At 28.9% G+C, this 21758-nt stretch overlaps 1 protein-coding gene across 4 annotated transcripts in view; it reads right to left on the bottom strand.

Moving 5' to 3' along the window:
- LOC100198378 (uncharacterized) overlaps positions 1 to 21758 on the bottom strand; it is a 137329-nt gene that overhangs the window by 13317 nt on the left and 102254 nt on the right. For 3 of the 4 annotated variants that reach the window (XM_065808885.1, XM_065808883.1, XM_065808884.1), the window contains 4 exons: positions 13975 to 14187; positions 13403 to 13799; positions 8462 to 9627; positions 7194 to 7547 (listed from right to left, as the gene is read on the bottom strand). In XM_065808885.1, coding sequence (XP_065664957.1) covers positions 7194 to 7547; positions 8462 to 9627; positions 13403 to 13799; positions 13975 to 14187 — 2130 coding nt within the window. The remainder of the gene's footprint in view (positions 1 to 7193; positions 7548 to 8461; positions 9628 to 13402; positions 13800 to 13974; positions 14188 to 21758) is intronic. The other variant, XM_065808886.1, reaches the window with a different exon arrangement.

The raw sequence follows: 21758 nt of genomic DNA, 5'->3' as shown, positions 1-21758 counted from the left end.
GACTCTAAATAATCTTCATCGTCACACATATTTCTATTTTCAACAAGCTGTGGTGGTATTATAGGTGAGATAACTAAATTCAAAACTTCCAACGGTAGTTTACCAGTTTCCTTACTTGACAATTCTCTATTTGAGTTGATGACAAGATCTGATGTTACCAAAAGCATATTGAGCAAATCTATATTTGTGCAAATACGTGAATTTTTTCTTGTATGGTGTTGGCAGAATCGACGAAAATCTTTATTGCGAGCATCTTGAGACTTATTGGAAATAAGTCTCAAGATGCCCACAATAAAGATTTATAATTGTCTTATTGCGGGCATCTTGAAACTTATTTCCAATAAGACAACTATAATAATAAATTATTAAAGTTATCTTATTTCCAATAAGACAACTATAATAATTGTCCAATATAACACAACTATAAATATTTACAATATTTATAGTTGTCTTATTGGAAAAAGGGATGTTTTTATAACTTCCGTGCTATGTACAAGTATTTTGTGCACAGTAACAGACATATAGTACCACAGATACAGATTAATATAAAGAGTTTTGGTTTCAGAACAAAGCTTTTCAAATTCATAATAGTTAATATCATAGCCATAGGAAAGTGTTATTAATAAAATACTGAAATTTTTAATGAGATTGATGTCTAAACCTGTAATCTTGCCACTCAACTCTGGCTTCATAAAAAACCTTCAAGCTGTGTTCCCATCATTTGTATTCCCAAATCCAGGTTTTGGTTTATCTACAATAAGGCCCATATGCTTTTTAAATTTTTGTTTAATTTCTTCTGAACGTTTTTAGACACTAGATTTATCTTCATTGCTTCTACCTTGCCACTTTTTTATATCCAAACGATAGCTAATAAGTAGCTGCACTCAAAAAAACGAATCCACACATGCAAAGTAGACAGACCAAAACCATAATGTTCTTTTTTAACAACTAAGTCTTTTAGCTCACCGTTCATCATTTTAGGAGTCGCACCACATATGTAACATTTTTGTTGGAAACTTGTGTCAGTCAAGGCATTGCAAACTTTTTCATCTATCATTGATAGTATTAGGTCGTGTTTAACAGTAATTTGAGATTCCTTGAGTCTTATAGATGTTGGAACAAGTTGAGAAACTTCTTTTAAAACTTGGCTAGTTTCTGTTGTAGTTAAAAGATTTTGTTTCTTTTGAAAAAAATAATTTTAATTGGTCGGCAATAAAGCATGGATGAAGGTCGTAGATTTTGCCAAATAATACTTTGACCGTCACTCAGTCTCAACGGAACAAATGAAAATACAAACAGAAACTCATCAGTAGCATCAGAGTTTTTAAATTTCTGTTTATATGTGCTGTGACAGGAGCTCCCATCACATCCCCATTTGCTAATGTGAATGGCATAGCAAAAGTAATACTTTTAAGAACTTCGCGTTGGACTTCAATTAGGCGTTCAGTAGTTTTATCAAGTATAGCTTGTAGGCTAATTTCGGCACGTGTTTCTGTAACAGAAATATGTTCATCTAATGGATAACATAACTTTTTCGACTTGCATAGACTATAATAAGATAGAAATATTATATGCCCTGCCTTTAAAGAGCACTTTCTCGTCTGTTTATAAGAATGATTTGTACATTTAGAGTCAATGTAATAAGCTAATGCCTTATCACGATTTAACTGCCTACCACTACAAATGAGGTCTTTTGATTTATTCTGATGATTCCAGACTTTTTCTGATTAAAATGGCTTGGTTTCTGTGCCCCAACACACGGTATGCTACTTCTGCAGCTGTGGTCAACTCAGTTGCTCTTTGCGATTTTACTAAGTTTTCAACTTTTTTCAACAAATTCTTTTTTGATTGTCCTTGAATTTCTCCAGATGATGAAAAAGTACATTGCTGGTATATACTTACTTTAAATTCTACATTTGCCCCCTCTAAACAAATTTTATTTTTGTTTAAAAAATGGTCCATCATCATATGTGCTGCAGACCATTTTATTGCGAATTTTGAAGCCATACATGAAATTTTTAACTGCAAAGACCTCTCAGAATCTCTAGTCACATCAGTTACATCAGTAACACGAAATCTTTGCAAAATAAAATCCAATAAATGAGAATTTCTTCTTGATTATGTCTTCGCCATTATTCAAATAACTCCATTTTTGAAAAAGACTGCACATGATCTAAATGAAATTTAATAACAAAAAATTGTGGATTTATGTGGTGAAAATTTTTTATTTGTTGTACACCTTAGGACTTAAGCTATACACTGTTAATAAATTAGCTTTGGATACATGTGAATACAAAAAGTTGTATAAATTTAAAAATTAAAAACCAAAAAATATTTTACAATTTCAACCCAGTTTTTTAAACCATATTTTAACACATATTGCTTAACTTTTAAATAAAATATTTAATGTAATTAAATAGTACTTACCTTCAAAAGTAAAATCCATTGCTGCATTAAAATGATTGCTTTCTTTAATTCTTGTTAAATGTTAATGCAACCATTGTAAATTTTTAATTAATTTTTTTCAAAAATAAAATTACATTTTAAGCTCTTTTAATTGCTTATGACTCATTGCTCTGGAATGTTTTTCATAATTAACACCGCAAGTTATTACTAATGCAGGACTGTTATTGTGAAAATGTGAAAATATTATCAATTAGTCGATTTCTTGATATGACTTTTGTCCACCTAGCTTGTATGAAGCGATACACTGTGCATTGTATTAATAAGTTTTAAGTTTAATAAGTATTAGTGATACTTTTTTTGATCACTATCAACCAAAATGTAATTGCAATTTTGAAACTTATTACAAATTCAGTATGAAACAAATTATTCGGTTGGAAAAACATACTGAAATTCAAATTTTCAATTGTATGATTCTAAATTTTTATTCTATTTAGAAAAATTCTTGACAATTTCCCACAAATTTTTTATCATTTCAAAATTAAATTTTAAGCCCATTGTTCACAAAATATTTTTAAATTAGTAAATAGTGTATATCCATCTGCTCCTTAAAAACTAATAAAAAACTGCAAATAATAAAACCACTGCATAGTTTTAATAGTTGATTAGAAAATGAACAAACATAATATTTTGTGGGTGTAAGGTTTTAGTTTTTTTCTAGGAGTTTTTTTCAATATTTTTATTACTTATTATTGATTATTTATTTGTTATTATTGAAAAAAGTACAAAAAAAAGTCTCAATGAATTCAAACAATTTTTTAAAGAGTCTATTATTACAAGCTTTTCGAACGAAAAACACCATTGCCCAATTTTAATTCTCTAAATTCTCAATTATCTTCTGACTGTCTTGACTTCTAGAAGAATTAAAAAAAACAATTAGTTAAGGAGTTAAGTCAACAAGTAGTAGGGGAGGGAGGGGAGCATTGGGCAGTCGGGAGGTTTCTCACAATCTATTTTAGGCCTTTTTTATTTTCTACCATAGAACTATAGTTTTTTTCTAAATTTATATCATCCCAAATATTCACAAAAGATGAAGAAGAAAAAATTTCAGAATATCTTGTAAACTAAACCATGGAATGTCAAAACTGAAGGCACGCAAATTGGTTTACGAATACGCCACTGCCATTAATAAAAAAATACCAGACAACTGAACAGAGAAGAAACTTGCATCCAATGATTGGCTAAGGGGATTTTTTAAAAGACAACCTCAGCTTTCGATAAGGACACCAGAAGCTACCAGTCTCTCACATGCCGTTTCAATAAGAAAAATGTCGGAGATTTTTTTGAAAATCTCAAAACTGTATATGAACAGCATCGCTTCGGCCCTGAGTCTATGTACAATATAGACAAAACTGGATTATCAACAGTACAACGAACCCAGAAAGTAATTGCTCTCAAAGGCACTAAGCAAGTTGGGCAAGTAACGTCAGCTGAAAGAGGGACACTTGTAACAGTTTGCTGTGGTATTAATGCATTGGGTAACTCAATACCACCCTTTTTCATATTCCCACAGGTTAATTTCAAAACATATATGCTAAATGATGCACCTGTTGGTTCAGATGGAGCAGCACATTCTTCAGGGTGGATGACAGCACCATGTTTTTTAAAATATATACACCATTTTGCAAAACATGCAAAACCAACGTCTTCTTCACCAGTTCTATTGCTGCTGGACAATCACGAGAGCCATATTTCAGTACCAGTTCTCGATTTTTGTAAAGAATCAGGCATTGTTTTAATGACTTTCCCACCTCACTGTAGCCATAAACTGCAACCCCTAGACCTGACTGTCTATGGACCATCAAAACTTATTATAACACTGTTGTAACAGATTGAATGGTAAGCAACCCTGGCAAAACGGTAACAATTTATGAAATCCCAAAATTAGCAGCAAAAACCATCCCACTTGCATTCAAGTTGCAAAATATTCAAACGGGATTTAAAAAACCTGGCATTTGGCCATTTAATTCAAACATTTTCTCTGATGAAGATTTTGTTTGTTCTTGCTTTTCGGAAGAGAATAATGTTGCACCAGAAAAATCGATTTCAGAACAACCTATCATGGAACAGCTTTCAACAGAAGAAAATCTGAGTCTAGAGGATCGTACAAGTTCAAATGTGGAAATGTGATGATGAAATAGAAAATGTTTCCATTTCTGACGAAAACCTTGTTGAAATCGATTCATCGGAAGAAGATTTGATGTAGACGATGTGATTGTTCTGGATAAAAAATCCCAGATCAATAACTTTGTGTTAGTTAAATTTGACACCAAAAAAACTGTTTATCATTATGTTGGAATAGTCGAAGAGGTTAATCACTCCATGGCAACTGTCAAATTCATGAGAGCGAGTAAGATAAGAAATACGTTTATGTTTCCTGACATCGAGGACATAGCCAGCATCCCCCTGGAGGATATAAAGTCAAAATTGCCTACACCAACAACATGGATAAAACGTGGCAGCCTAAAATACAAATTTGACAAGCCTCTTTGGGTCATACCAAATTTAAGATAAGTCTTATTAAGTCCAACATCATGCAGTATTGATTCCAAGTGACATTGTTTAATTTTTTGTAAAGTCTATGATAAGAAAAAATGTTTGTCTTACAAGTTGTATTACAGTTTTTTATAGCAATGCTATATAATACTTAAGCATAGTAGTATATTAAAACAATATTGTGCATATTAAATACAGTGCCCAAACATCCCCACAGGGGTGCCCAAACCTCCCAACCACAGGGAGGTTTGGGCACTTTGGGCATGTGTTAGAAAATCTTTTGTAACTTTGCAAGTAATTATAATACTAAAACTCTTCTTAGCAATAATTACTGCCAAATATGTGTGCTAGATATATTTGAAATAAAATTTTGATTATAATAAAAAATAACAGTTTTATTATCATTTATGTGAAAAGGTGCTCAATGCTCCCCTCTCTTCCCTAAAGTCAAATTAACCCTTGCTAAAATATTAAAAGACTTCTTACCCCTCAAACAACATCAAATGATGTGGGAAGGTTATTTTTTTCAGCTGGAGATACCAAAAATAAGAAACAGACAATGGAGAACCAATAAAAGAGATTTTTTCTATTACCTAGAAAAAATCTCATTACAAAAAATTCACATTATTTAGGCATTATTTTATGACACCACCCTTTCATTATGTTTTTTCTTAGATCTGCTAGTAAGGTAGGATTTTAAAAACATTAATGGGGGTTTACAGACTTTAATAAGGTTTAAATCAACAAACTTTAATGGGGTTTATATCAAGTAAATTGCCCAGCCACTTAGTAAGAACACCAATCCCATTTTCGTGGAGTCTGTTTTGACAGAAATATTTTGACAATTTTAAACCTTGCTTGATGGCAAGTTGTATATTTGTGCATGAAAATATCAAACTTTCTAGTTCAAAATAATTCATGGAAGATTTACAATGGAAGTTACCAATAAGAACAGAAAAAAAAAATATGGTAATGGAATTCCAATAACTGATAAAACCATGTTTAAAAACCAATTTGTAGACATATCAGATTTGGTGTACAATCACTCTCAGGTGATTGTACTCCAAATCTGGTGTACATTGCTGAGTATTTGCTTGAAAGAAAGTGAAACAATTAAAGCACAAGTGTGGAGGCCAATAAAATTGACTATTAAAACAAATTTTCTTTTTTTTTTCAATTTTACTTTTTTTACAGTTCAATCTTTGTGCAGCTTTAAGGCAGCATTTTTGAAGATTAAAGTTTTTGAAAAAACATCTTCAAATTGTGTAGGCACTAACATTCACAAGTAAAGGAAGTTAAGTAAGAATTTGTGAGCTTAAAATCTGTATGTCTTACACAGCCAAACATAGAGTATCATTTTATCAGTTTTTGGAGTGGTGATTCTTGTCCTTTCACAAGATTTCCTTGGATTGATATATCTGATGACTAAATGCACTAAATATTATTGTGAACAGCTGTTTTAGACATTTTTAAACACGCAGCAATCATTGTTCATACAGGCTGTCTTCCAACAAAAGTTGAGTTTTTCACATTTAGCAAGTGATGCTGTAGGTATACTCTACATGAATTACATGCCATTTTAATGTATATAGAGCATATAAGATATTGGTTAACAACTACACAATCATCAATGCAATATGTGATTGCTCAGTAGGTTGCAACTAAGCATAATTGCATTTATAGTAAGTGATAACTAATAATAATATGAAGTGGTCGGATCATTTTGGCTATAACTGTATATATGTTTCAGAAAAGTTCTAGAAGTCACCACAAGTTTCTGCAAAGTTTCAGAAAAGAGATAATTCTGAAAAGTATTAGAACATTCTACAAAGTTTCAAAACATTCTGAAAAATAATAGAATTTTCTGGAAAGTTACAGTTAATATAAAAGCTTTTCAGAAAGGATTTTTTTTTATTTTTTTAAATGAAACAATAAAATTTTGAGTAAGCTATCTTCTGCAAATTAGTGGAACACAAACAAAAAATTTTATATGCTTTTGCAGTGATGTAATCTACCAGTAAAAATACTTAAATATATAGCAAGTTTGACTTTTCTAAAAAAACTCTTAGTATGAAAATTATTAGAGTGGGAAAACTCCAGAAAAGTGAAAGGGAGGATTAATGTTATTTTTAGCAACAATGCAAATTAGTTTAAATTAGATGCAAAAAAAAAAAAAATCTAGAACAAGAAATCAAGACAAAATAGAAAACAACTAAATAAAACAAAAAATCTACCTTGTCAAATTTACTTTTATCAAAAATTGATTCAAGATCTTTAGTGATATAGTAAGCCTGAGGATCTCGACGCCCATACACTATCAACAGGCACAGTCCAACATATATTACAAAAGCAACTATTTCTATGAGGACCTTTATCATTTTGGCTTCCTTAACATGATTCAATCTGGTTTGAGCTATGTAGGAATCCGTTGGAGGTGCAGGTACATTAACTTTAGAAAAAGAATCCACTCTCAATGAGAAATCTAAATTGTGAATTCCATGTTTACGAAAGTTTTCGATTTCCAAAATTATGTATTCATCCTTAAACTCTTTGACAACAAAGGTGACCAGTGCAGCAATAACAATTAACTAGATATATCAGACAAATTTAAAATTAATATATATTTATAATATTTGTATACTGTATATAGAAATAATATTTATATGTTGCCCTGCCGATGATGTTAAACTTATTATATATTTGGGCAGGTAAAACTCATCATCCACATAAAGATATATATATACATATATATATATATATATATATATATATATATATATATATATACATATATATATATATATATATATATTTATATATATATATATATATATGTATATATATATATATATATATATATATATATATATATATATATATATATATATATATATATATATATATATATATATATATATATATACCAAAACCCTCAGTCAATATAGAAGCACTTGTCACTTCTCTAATGTTCTACCTATTTGTTTAACTTTAATTTTCATGATAATATTTTGATTGTTAAAAGATAAACTCATTGTGAGAGGATAATTCTTTGTAAAATAGTTAATCAAAACTATATGTACAATGTAATTTCCTAAACGCAAATCTTTTTCAAATCATTGTTTATAATACTATTCAATATAGTCATCAGCCAAATTTTTTAAGGAGTTGAATTTGTAGTTAAAATTAGTTAGAATACTAATTACTAAACAAAAGTGCTAACAAAACGTCTTTTGATCAAATTGTTCTTGAGATTTACAATTAAAAAATGTATGTATTTAAGCTGCATCTAGTACCAACAATAGACAAGAAAAAGAATATATTGCACAAATAATAAAAAACAACAATTTTGATTGTATCGAGGAAAACATTGAGAGGCTGTAGACGGAGGAGAGTAAACTGCTGAAATTCGAAAATAAAAATTAAAAAAAAATGAATAACAAAAATATTTTTATTATTATTTAACCATAAAAAACTTATTCACAAATTAAATAAACATATTCACCTTCAATGGCTGATTGATGAAAATATCAGAAAATACTGATGTAAAAAAAGAAAACAACCATCTTTCTTGACCAATACGACCAAAGCTCAATCCATAAAGTAATGTAAAAAATGTTGAAATAAAACAAATTGCAAAACACAAAAACCAAGCAATACAGTTCAACAAATTAGGTCCTCTCTTATCTAATGCAGTTAAAAATTTTAATTTATCAAAAAAATTAATGAAATTCTTTTGTTTATCAGAAATTTTCCCTTCACATTTATAAATAGAGTCAAACAAAAAGTCATCATTATTAGGTTCATTTGTTTTATAAACTTCTTTAGAAGTCTGGAAACATTCGTTGCCCAAAAGAAATTTTTTTTGCTTGCTTTTATCCTTTATTTCAGGTTTCTTTAATTGCATAACTTTATTTGAACACTCATCAAAAGCATGCGTTGATAAATCTACAGCTGATAAATACTCACACATATTGAAACTAGATTTACTATTTTTATCAGAATAGAGGCTTAGCGTTGCTAAACTATTTAACTCATTAACAACTGAGTTGTTAACCAGACTAAATAAACTATTGCCGTCTGAATTGCTGACCAAACTAAATAAACTATTATTGTCTTGAAAAGATAAATAAGACTCCTTAATTGATAAATTTACTTTGTGTAAATCATGATATTCTTTATTTATTACATTTAAAGGGCTCATTACAATGGTAGGTTCAAAAACTGAATTAGCATTTTGTATGGTATCAATAGGTTCTAAAACAAAATCAGGATTTTGTTTAACTTCTTTTAAAACTGAAATGGTATTTTGTTTAAAATTAGTTGAAAGTTCGGCATTTTGTAAAGTATCGTAGTCTCTTAAAACATAGCTGGAATTTTGTGCACAACCATAGTTTATTGGAACCGAGTTGCGATTTTGTTTTAAATCATGATTTATTGGAACCAAGTTGGCATTTTTTGCACCAAGTACATTCAAAACTGAGTTTGAATTGGTAACAACTGAATTTTTTCCTTTGACCTGTTTTTTTGAACACTCTAGTGAATTAGGTTTACCATATCGAAACAAAAAAACTAACAAAAAATTTATTGGAAACACAATAAGACTTGATTCAAATCCTACCATTATATGTCTCCAAGTTGTTGTAAAACTACCAAAGCCAAATTCAGTACCTAAAATAATTTTTCTAAATTAAAAATCAAGGATTTTATTTCTAGAATTATAGAATTAATTAGAAATTAAGCTTAAGCAGTAATACACACATCTTTGAAGCTTAAGGTACACTTTTGTGTAGTTTAAGGTACACTTTTGAATAGTTTAGCCCTATAAACCACACAAAAGTTTCCATAACACCATTTTCTTGTTTCAATATGATATTTTGGAAAAATTGAAATAACTAATGGGTTATGAATAGGTTTTTGGACTGGAATAAAAGTCTTATTTTCGGAACAAAATTTTTACTTTAAACACAAAACTTAAAGTTAATAATAAAAAAATATTTTTTTTTAGTATTTGAAGAGAAAAAAAAAATCAGACACCATGCCTTCTCATATGGTCTTTTCCTAACACCCAAAATATCGTTTTGTAAAAACTCATGATTTATATTGTCAAGACAGTAGATAATTCCAGATTTCAACTCATCAAGATTCCTTGCAGTCCAATTGCCTTCATAAACTTTATTTTTTAAGTTTCTCCAAAAGTCTTCTATCGGCTGTGCTTTAGGACATTTGTACGATCAATCATTTTTGGTGCAAAATTGATTTTTTGCTCATTTAGGTAATTTATCACAATTTTGCATAATCAGTAGATGCCAAGTCTGGCCAAAATACCTATTCTCCTGTACCATAAAATTTATTTATAAAAGGTACCAAATACTTTTTAACTATGGTTTCCAGTTAGACTGTTTGGTTCACTGCCATTCCTGAAGGAATAAAAAATGGCTTTGATATGCTTTTTGATGAATTACAAAGCCAATCATATAATTTTTTTTTTCATATTAGGCTTTAAAATCAAACTTTACATGCAGCAAAGACAGATTAATACTTGAATAAAAACCAAAATTTCCAGGCTGCATAGAACGAGTTAAAGTAAAGAACGACTCATTGTCTAAAACAAAATCAAAATTTTTATATTTTTCTAACATTTTTCGACACTTTGGCCTTGCTTGTTTCTGATTTTTAGTTAGTAGTGGTCTTTTACTTTTTTACGATATTTGATGTTAGTTCTTTTATTTAAAATCTTCAAAACATAACTTTGATGACATTTTAACTTTCTGGCAACGCAATTTTGGGAACAGCCAGAACAATGATCAAACTTTTTTTAAATATACCAAATGTTGGCTTATGATGCAATTATAACAGGTCTACCACAAGATTATTCTTTCCAATGATCGGTTAGTTTCAATAGACTTTTTGTTTATTTGAATTATTTTCACAAAACTTATACAAATTGTTCTTAATGAGTTTATATTTTGCCATTGTTTAATAAATAAAAAATTAATATATATATTTTTTTGATTTTTTTATTTCTTGCAGAGATAACTTAACATTAACTCTAGTCCAAAAACTTATTCATAACCCGTTATTTACACCTGAATGCCTTTTTTGCAAATCAGGCTATGTATCAAGACATATGTATATACATTTAGGGTGGCTCAAAAAAAATTCATTCAAAGCAACAAATGTGTTACAAAGCAAAAAATGTGTTACAAAGCAACAAATATGTTACAAAGCAGCAAATGTGTTACAAAGCAGCAAATGTGTTACAAAGCAACAAATGTATTACAAAGCAACAAATGTGTTACAAAGCAACAAATGTATTACAAAGCAACAATATGTTACAAAGCAACAAATGTGTTACAAGATTTTGATAATTATGATCATAGTAATGTTGTTGACAAAAATAAAATTGAAGAAGATTGGATAGCCATTCATAACATCAAATGAAGAAGATTAATTAGCTATTCACAACATCAAATGAAGAATAAGGAAAAGTATAACCAACTTTAAGGATTATATTTTGATGGCAGGAAGAACAAATTCTAATGGTTGAAAAACTCAACTCAAAATGTTTTTGACAAAAAATAAGAGAGTATTATAAAATTTTACAATAACCAAATTTCATTTATGTTATTCATGTTTTACCCTCTTCTGGGTCTGCCAGTTGCAATTGTTGAAAATATTGCCAGTTGCAATGTTTTCAACAGACAAAAATCATAAGTGGTTGTTGCACTGCTTAATAAATGTGAGAAATCACCAGTGGTAAAATATTTCAAGTGAAATTCTAGAAATTGACTGCTAATTATTAATACTGGTGCGGAATGATGTGCTATAAGTAAGATTTCATATCCCAGTGCATAGTCAACAAGTGCTGATCTGACATGCAATTTAGAGCTTCCAAATGAACATGCGCATGAGTGTTAGCATAGTCATTAGGTTATTGAGTGCAGTAACCACATATAGCCTAATGTCCATTTTGTTGTTGTGGTGTATATTGGAAGAAGTCGGGCTCACCAGCCACAGAAAATATATTTATACCTGTTTATATGACACAATGATCGCAAAAAAGTGACTAACAGAGCTGTCCAATTATGTAGAACTGAGAGATATGGCAATAGAATCTGATTGTAGATGATGTCATTGGGTAAGAACTAGCAATGAATGCAAAGACTAGTTACTAGGAGGAATAAAATTTCACAACTCATGGAGAGGGGGAGCCATACCTCACGCTCTAGTCATCCTTAACAAATAATAAAAAAATAGCCTATGAGTTAGCAGACCTATATAAATCCGCTGGTGTAATAATGGCTCCCATGACTAAAAATCATAAAAACAAAAGGCTAAAATTCATGGGTGTAAGAAGTAAAAAATGTTGGTGCCATTATAACCAATAAGAATTAAGAAGTTGATGAATGGTGATCCTCCTCCTTGGGAATGCACTGTGATCACTAATGATGTTTCAGGGAGCCTGAGACCTGCACTAACGCCACTTCTCAGGGGCATGTCCTTTCAACATATCTCACGACCTACTCTAATGACAGTAGTAGAAACAGTACATAACTAAAGAAGCATTTTTATCTTTTATTTAGTAGATATATTTAAATTTTATATTTAAAGTATTAAAGGAATTCTTCAACAAACTAATTAATCATTAATCAGTTTATAAGTCTCATAAAAGTAATCTGAAATATAAAGATTTGTTTGGAAAAATTAATATATGTATGTAAATGTAAATTTATTCTTTTGTTCTTTATTTATAAATCTAATTGAGAAATAATTATTACTACCTTGTAGTGATGTACATTTTCTGGTAAAATTTGATTTTTACAAAAAAAAATTTTTAAAGAAAAAATTTGTTTCTAGGTAGTAGTGTTGCGAAGATTTTTTGTCATTTAGTACATTAAGTATTAAATGACAAAATATAGTTTAATTACATAATACACGTAATTTTATTATATAATGTATTATTAGTCATCAATGCAATTATATAATGGTAATTTATATTACCAAAAATCAAATAGTGCAAAATTATACAATAAACGGTTTGTTTTGTTTTTTCTAGGTAGTAGTGTTGCGAAGGTCAAATTTACAAGAAAATTTTGAAAATTTACTGAATGGTAAATTAAAACAATTATTTTAAAGAAAAATAAAAATAAGTGAAAAAAAATTTCAAAATTTACCATTCAGTAAATTTTCAAAATTTTCTGGTAAATTTTACCTTTGCAACACTACTACCTAGAAAAAACAAACCGTTTATTGTATAATTATGCACTATTTGATTTTTGGTAATATAAATTACCATTATATACTTTGCGTTGATGACTTATAATACATTATATAATAAAATTACGTGTATTATGTAATTAAACTATATTTTGTCATTTAGTACTCAATGTTTAACAAGCAGTCATATTTAATATTGAAGATTAAAAATAAAAAAATTTTATACCTGATTTTATTACATTATTGGTTTGGAAAAACATAGCGTTAGACAGCATTGTTGCTAAAAGCAAGCTTAAGCAACATGACAAGCGTTCAATTCGTGTAAAGTTACTTCGAGGAGGCATATAAAAAATGCTAAACCATAGGTGACCATCGGTAAGTTCACGTGCTGTTTTTGCCAAAAAAATATTTTCAAACATCTTTTGCTCTTCTTTTAAAGCAACAGGCAAAGTACGTATAATAGAACAATCTGAAAATTTTAAAGACAGCCAGTTATTGCAAAAAAATATATACTGTTTTTGATTTTCTGAAAGGGATGTGATTACAATGCGACTAAGAAACCATGATGGATTTTTTCCACTATCATTATGCCAAACTGTACAATACTTTAATTCCCCAATATCCTTTAAAAGATTAAAATTAGCCATTTCAGTGATATTATTTAATAATTATTTATTAATTTAGTATTTTATAATAAACTAGTATTTAATAATAGTATAAGTACTAAATAATAATAATAAAAGTAGTTAAAGTTAAAACTAAAGAAAAAACAAAAGAAAAAAAAAAGATAAAACGTGCTAATTCAGTGGCATATAAAAATGAGTCCACATTTCCTCTCTTGAATAACTTTCTGCAATCACTTCTTAGCTGGATAGGAGGAGAATCACCCAATATTCCAGATATTATAATAGATGGGGTAGCTGTTGTTCCTGAACCAAATCTATGACCGGTATATAATGCTATATGATAAATTGATTTTCCAAAAGATGATGCAAGAATTACTGGATCTCTCTAAAAAGCATTTAAATAAGAATTTATACAATTGCATTTATACTCCTGCATAAATTTAAAAAATATATAAAAACCAAAATAGTTTTTAAATTATTGTCATTATAAACAAAAGCTGAAAAATTAAACACAACTTTTTTATTTTTAACTTTAAAATTATTTTACATATTATTGCTTATTTATAAATAACTTTACTTTTTGTTAACTGATAATTATGCAAATCTTCACCTGAAGTTATGTGAAGCATACTTAGCAATAAATGCAATTGATAATTTTGTGAACAATTTAGTGAATTTTGTTTACTAACATTTGATCAATAATTTAATTTTTAGAATTCAAATTTAATATAGAATTCAAATATTTTTAAATTTCTTTCTATTTATTTGTATTTAAAGTATTTATTAATTCATTAACAACTTAATTGCTTTAAACTTATTATGTATTTTAAAAAACTAGTTTTTGGTATTTGTTTCTTTAATGTCACAGTAGCATAAAATTAGTGAATATTTTTAAAAATAAAAGGACATTCTTATTCTTGACAAGTCTTGTATTATAGTTATAACATTTCCAAGCATGCAATTTTAAATTTATCTATAAATGATACATTTATTTATTTTCACCACCAGTAAAATGAAACTATTTAATTATATATTAATTATTAATTAATATATATAGTTTATGTCATACCTAATATTTATCAACAAAGCAAATTAAAGTAGCATATTGTAAACAATAAAATTAATTTAAACATTCAAAATTTATATGATTTTATAAAATTTTAGTAAACGCATTTTCCAAATTATATCATGATTAGTCAAGCCTTGTTTTTTAAAACTCTGATTTTTTTTCAATTGGTCAAACATGACTGGCATGAACTGATTTTGAGAGGTCAAAATAGCAATTTTAGTCATTTTTGACAGGCGTTGACCATTGAAAAGCCATTATTTTCCATGCTGGGTGGGGGTATGTTATATATTTATAGTCACTAGTTGGTATCTGAGCTAAAACTAGGCAAGAGATTCAAGCAGAACACAAACATTAAAAAAGTAACTTAGGCATGATAAAAAACTGTGCCAGAGTTTCAGACAGAACACAAACAAACATTTAGTATTTAATGGGTGAATGAACACAGCGCCAAAGGTTCATTTAGACCACAAATATACATAGAGTAACTTACGGGTGAATGAATGTCAGAGATTCAGATCGAACACAAACATACATATAGAAACTTACGGGTGAATATACACCACACCAATGGCTCAGACAGTACACTAACATACATATAGAGTTCCAAGTTTAACCCCCACCATGTACCACCGTGGTATTACTGCCCCTGGTAATACCACACTTAAATTGTTTCTCCGCGCAGCAGCCTTGTTCATTAAGGTTCGTGTTTCAGAGTTACAGAGTTGGGAGAAGGTTGCAATCACAGCTAAAAACAGTCTCCTTGACTGAAGTGACCTTAATGGCCTTGGGAAGGTGAATTGAAATAAAAAATAGTAAATTACAGGTGAGTTAAAACAGCTAAAACAAACAAGACACCTCCAACTATACAACAGACAAAATAGATACCACTACAGGCCTTCTCATAACAAGCGTGGGGTTGCGTGCCATATATGACCATGCATATATTTTTTTAAAAAAAATTGAATTAACTTAACTGAAGAGAAAATTAAAAATAAACAAACCTTACACTGAAAAGAGAAAAAAAATTTTAACAAATAATTAAACAAATAAAAGATAAACCAGTAAAAATAAAAGCATAAAACTAATAGACTTTTTTAATTTTTAACATCTCAATTAATAGTTCAAGCCTAATAATTTTTTTATTTAAAAAGTGTCTCAATTAATAACTTAAAGCTAATGATTTTTCACATATTACAACGTTAGTGTACCGCTTAAGATTACCTAATGTTTTATATTTAAGACGCAACTGTTAGTTTGGTATTGGTTATTTTATTTGCTTAGCTGACATTATAAAGTATCAAAGTTTGAAACTCTTAAATAATTCAGTTTTGAAGTAATTAAACTTATTAGAGTATTGAACAACTTTAAAACTTTTGATCTTTTCTAAATTCTATGAAGTAAAGAGGTGAGACCCCATGCTTCTTACAAGAAGGCTTGCACTTTCAACTTAACAGAGATTAGTTAGTATTAATAACAGAAAGTTCACTTCTTCTAGCCTTTGCTTAGAAAGCGAAACCCACAAGGTAGTAGGACATGGAACAGGCTGCACTAAATTACATGTTACCAGAAGCAAATGTTACAATATGCAAATATATACATATATGTATGTATGTATATATATATATATATATATATATATATATATATATATATATATATATATATATATATATATATATATATATATGGGCAATTCCATTTTTAACTTACGTTACACGAGCAACAACTTTATAAAATATTTGCCTAAACTGTAAATTAAACGTTTAGTTATTTTGTATGAAAGCTGTTAGTCTAAAGAATAAAATAAGCTAAAAAGTTTTGAGTCTGGCCAAAAGAGGGCGAACTTATAACTGAAAATGCCACTTAACTTACTTTACACAGAAAACAAGGTAAAAAAATTACTTTAACTTTTAGATCAGACTTCTACAAATCAGTAAAGCGGTTTATTAGAAACTTTCACAAGATGTTAAGAATTCTATGCCAATTTAAAAAATATATAAAATTTTATCAGAGGTGGTCGGCTAAGGAAAATAAACTTGTTTTTTTGATACTATATACCTAACATCACTTACGTTACAGAGCAACATTTATCATGGATTTTTTATATCTATTATTAAGAGCTAGAGTTACATAACAAAAGAGTTGCAAAAGTATTGAACTCATTTATTAAGAATAATAAACAAAGAAAATTTTAAAAAACTGGTGGCACTCTTCCTTAGTGATTTTTCATAACATTTATGAAAGTTATCTAATGGAAAACAGTTTTTTACGCAAGGCCAAGAGCAACTAGAAAAAACCTTTAAAAAATTATTTTAGTATTACAACTTTATTAATACTTATTTTAGTCATTTAGATAAGAAAATCTTTTTTTTTTTTTTGGTTTGTCGAAGTTTTTACTTACACTCCTTACTTTTATGCGTGTTGCCTTATTTTCATTACGTTGAATTTTTAAAATGCTGCTAAGTATTTACATTCAAATCTTTGAAAATATTTTTGAAAAAAAAAATGCTATCACAGTTTAGGAGGGAGAGGGGTTCAGGTATATATGATTGTTTGTGACAGGAGGGAAGGGGTTAAGAATTGACAAATATAGGGTGACATGCTTTAAGGATGACCCATAATTGCATTTACAAACGATTTGTTTTACTAAAACAAAAATAAAAAAGATTCTGAATTTTTTTATATTAGGAGAATAGCAAATAAATCTTCTTTTTTTTTATGTCTAAATACAAATATTTATTCATTTCTTATTTTCACTTATTTGCGTATATTTATATGTCATTTATTTGTGTGTATTTATATGTCAACTATAATAATATAATAATATATAATAAGAATACATAAAAAATAAAAAAGCAATAATATAAATAATTTTAATTAACCTTAAAAAAAAAAAATTTGTTCTGAATTCTCCTAATATAAAAAGTTTCAGTTAGAATCTTGTCATACCAACGCAAATAACTTAACGGCATAATTCATTTTGTCAACAAAAACCTAACGAAAAAGCGCCAGAACTTTAGTAATGTAGTTTTAACTTACATTACACAAAATAAAATGTTAAAACGTAACATTTAATATTTTTTCGCATATATTATTATAAAAACTTAAGTTTATAACTAAATTTTAGAAAAAATACGTATATATATATATATATATATATAAATATATATATATATATATATATATATATATATATATATATATATATATATATATATATATATATATATACATATATATATATATATATATATATATATATATATGTATATATATCAGACCAGTTCAAATAAAAAAAAATTTGAAAAGTTAATTGGCTAGGTGTTTAAATGATGTTAATTGATGAAAAAGCAAACTCCACAAAATTTTATGACATTATTCCAACATTAAGTGACAGCTCAATAACTTTATTTATCTGCTTTTGTCAACTAATCCACTAAATTTGATAAAATAACTCATTTGTATACTGCATAGTGTTAATTTAACTTTTGTTTACAACTACTTTGTTTTAATTGGTAATTGGTTTAATCTAGGTACTACTTATGGAAAAAAGCCAGTTCATCTAAGTTTCAATTAATTTGATGAATGACAAAAATATTTATGTTTATGTGAATATGTACCTTATATATATTTGTATTTTCAGTGAAAAAAAATAAAAATCTAAATGTCAAAGAAGAAGGTTATTAAAACAAGATGTAACACTAATATGTGGCTAATTGGTCATCAATTACCAGTTCTAGATAAACTAAGTTGTTCAAGCTGTTTGCCCACAGTTTGTCTTGTCCTACGTCTCTTTTATGACTCGAAAACAAACAAAATGGAACTTTCACAAAGCTGTTCGAATACTATTGATGAGGTTTTACAAATTTGGTTTATTGCCAATGTTCCAACAACACAAAAAAGGAATGCTATTACTAAACTAAAAGTATTGTATAACTCTTATGTTAAAATAGGAAAGAACAAGCCTCGGAGAACTGAAAAACAGTTAAAATTGGAAAATGATTGGATAAATAAGTTGAGTAAGCTATTTGATGTGGCCCATGCAGATTGTGACAGACTTATAAAAATTCAACAGGATGTGTTTCTAAAAGAGCAAAGAGAAAAAAGGAAAATGGTAATAAGTATGGAAGATTTAGAATTTAAAGAACGTGAAAAAAAATGAGTGTATCGACATTTCCAAAAAAAACATCGCAAAAAAAAGGCAACTGAAGTGAAAAAATATATCAAGACTGGATCGGCTGAAAAAAATTCAGATTCAGAATATAAAGAAACTGGTGATGAGGAGCTCCTATTTAGCAAGTATCACCAGCAAAAGTCTAAAAAGATCGTTATATTAGAAAACCACCCTATTGAAACTCTAACTAAACAAAATAAAAAATTAGCACCCAAACCACATAGTGTTATTGATAGTTCATTATTTATTGCTAGTCTTGATCGTACAAAAACTACATTGGTACAGGCTATGCGCATTGTTGGGCCAGTTCTCAAAGCTGTTGGGATTGACATAAAAGATATAACTCTATCTGCAAGCTTAATATACAGAGCTTGCAGATAGAGTCCGTCGTAAAACAATTAGAAAATCTATAGTTCAAAACATTCAAAAAACATTTGTGCTAAATACCCCCCCCCCCCCTAGTTGCCCATTTTGACAGTAAAATTCTACCAGACACATATGGAAATCTGGCTGACAGGATGCAAATTATTATATCAGGTTTAAATGTTGAAAAACTATTGGCCATTCCTAGACTTTCCATGGGTACCGGTAAGCTTATGGGAAACTCGGTTGTTGAAGTATTGGAAAAATGGAAAGATGTTCCAGACTGGCTGGCTGTTTTGACACAAAAAGTTTCAACACTGGTGTTCACACTGGTGCAATTACTATCATTCAGCAGGCATATGATAAACGTTTACTTTTTTTAGCCTGCAGGCATCATATCTTTGAAATTATTTTGGCTGCAGTATTTGACCAGTTTTTCCAGTCTTCAGGACCACAGGTTGGAATATTTCGTCGGTTCAAGGAACACTGGAAACTTATTGACACTATCCAATATAGTACAATTGAGACTTTGAACTGACATTGAGACTGACATTGAAGTCAAATCTGGACTTAAAGTTGGTGAAAGTGTATGGCTAAACCAAAAGAAGAAAAATATGTCGGAATTTCTTAGGAATCAACTCTCCAATAAAAATAAACCACAAAAAGATTACTTGGAGCTCATCCAACTGACCCTGATCACATTGGGTGAAAATTATGATGTGACTCATTTCAGTCCTCAAGGCGCCTATCATTGTGCCAGGTGGATGACAAAAGGAATATACTGTCTTAAAATCTAGACAATTCAAACTTTCAGCAAACGAACTACAAGGTCTTTGTTGTATCTGTCTTTTCATTATTACGATTTATGCAAAAATCTGGCTTAAAGCTCCAAACAGTTCTGATGCTCCATACAATGATCTTTGTCTACTCCAAACTCTCGAGTCTTATCTTGCAGTAGACAAAAAAGTAGCAGATATTGCAATTAAAAAAATGAGAGAAAATATGTGGTATTTGAGCGAAGATTTGATTGGACTTGCATTATTTTCTGACTTGGTTCCAAGTAGTGAGAAAGAGGCTATGATTGTTGCTCTGAAGAAACCACCAATGAAAACTCAGAAAATCTCAGAAAAATTGATTCAAAATTAGTTGACAACTTTCAGGAAAAGTCTTTGTCAGATTTTTTTACTCAAAGATCAATGAATCTGTTCACTGCGCTTAAAATTGAACCTATTTTTCTTACTTTTAATCCAGCTGCATGGGTTTTCTGTCCTGCCTATCTCAATGCCAAGCAAAAAATAGCAAGCATGAGAGTCACCATTGACTGTGCTGAGCATGCTGTTAAGTTAGCAACAGACTTCAATAATGCGCTAACACTTGATGAAGCTGAACGGCAGTTAATTTTTCAGATTGTTGAATATCACAGAAAGCTCATGACCATTCCTTTGAAGAAAAACTTTAAAGCAGAATAGCAAGTGATCATTCATTACTGTTGTAAAAACTTTAATAACACATTGTATAACACACTTATTAAATATGATGTAACATTTATATTCAATCAAACTTATGGGATAAGAATGTTTACTGTTTTCTAACCATTTATTTTACAATTTTGGATCTCTTGAACAGTCGCTAAAACACTTTATTTAAGCTTACAATTTTTGACTTACTTTCCTGATCATAAACCACATCAAATTAGAGGGTAGCCCAATTAAAATTCGAAAAATATTTTTTTTATATACAATTTTGAAATGGTCTAATTTATATGTATATGTGTATATCAACTTGTTTCTCCGCGCAGCGGCCTTGTTTGTCAAGGTTTGTGTTTCAGAGTTATAGAGTTGAGAGAGGGTTATAACCACTATTAAGTAACCTCCTCATCTGTAGTGGCTTTATCGGCCTTGAGGAGGTGTATAACAAAATATAAATATTGTTATAATAATTTTAACTCTACGGAATAATTTTCAACTTATTGTATTAATAATGACAATAAAGTATTAAATGCTATTAAAAAAATAGGTCTTTTGAAGATAGTTAAATTAATAATAAAGTTTTTTTAATTGTTATGGAAGTAAGTTAAAAAATTGAAAAAACACGTAAAAAAAATGTCAATAGTAACACTTAATAGAAAAGTCAAAAGAAATACTTGATAGAGAACTCAATAGTAATAGTGAATAGAGAAGCTCATAGAAGCATTTAATAGAAACGATTAACAGGGAAGTTAATAAAAATACTTAATAGAGAAGTTAATAGAAACACTTAGTAGAAAAGCTAATAGAAACACTTAGTAGAGAAGCTAATAGAAACACTTAGTAGAGAAGCTAATAGAAACACTTAGTAGAGAAGCCAATAG

The sequence above is a fragment of the Hydra vulgaris genome, chromosome 11, assembly GCF_038396675.1.
Source record: "Hydra vulgaris chromosome 11, alternate assembly HydraT2T_AEP".
In the NCBI taxonomy this organism is placed as follows: Eukaryota; Metazoa; Cnidaria; class Hydrozoa; order Anthoathecata; family Hydridae; genus Hydra; species Hydra vulgaris.
The sequence above is the reverse complement of the archived record's forward strand: the minus strand, read 5'-3'. Positions and strand labels throughout refer to the sequence as shown.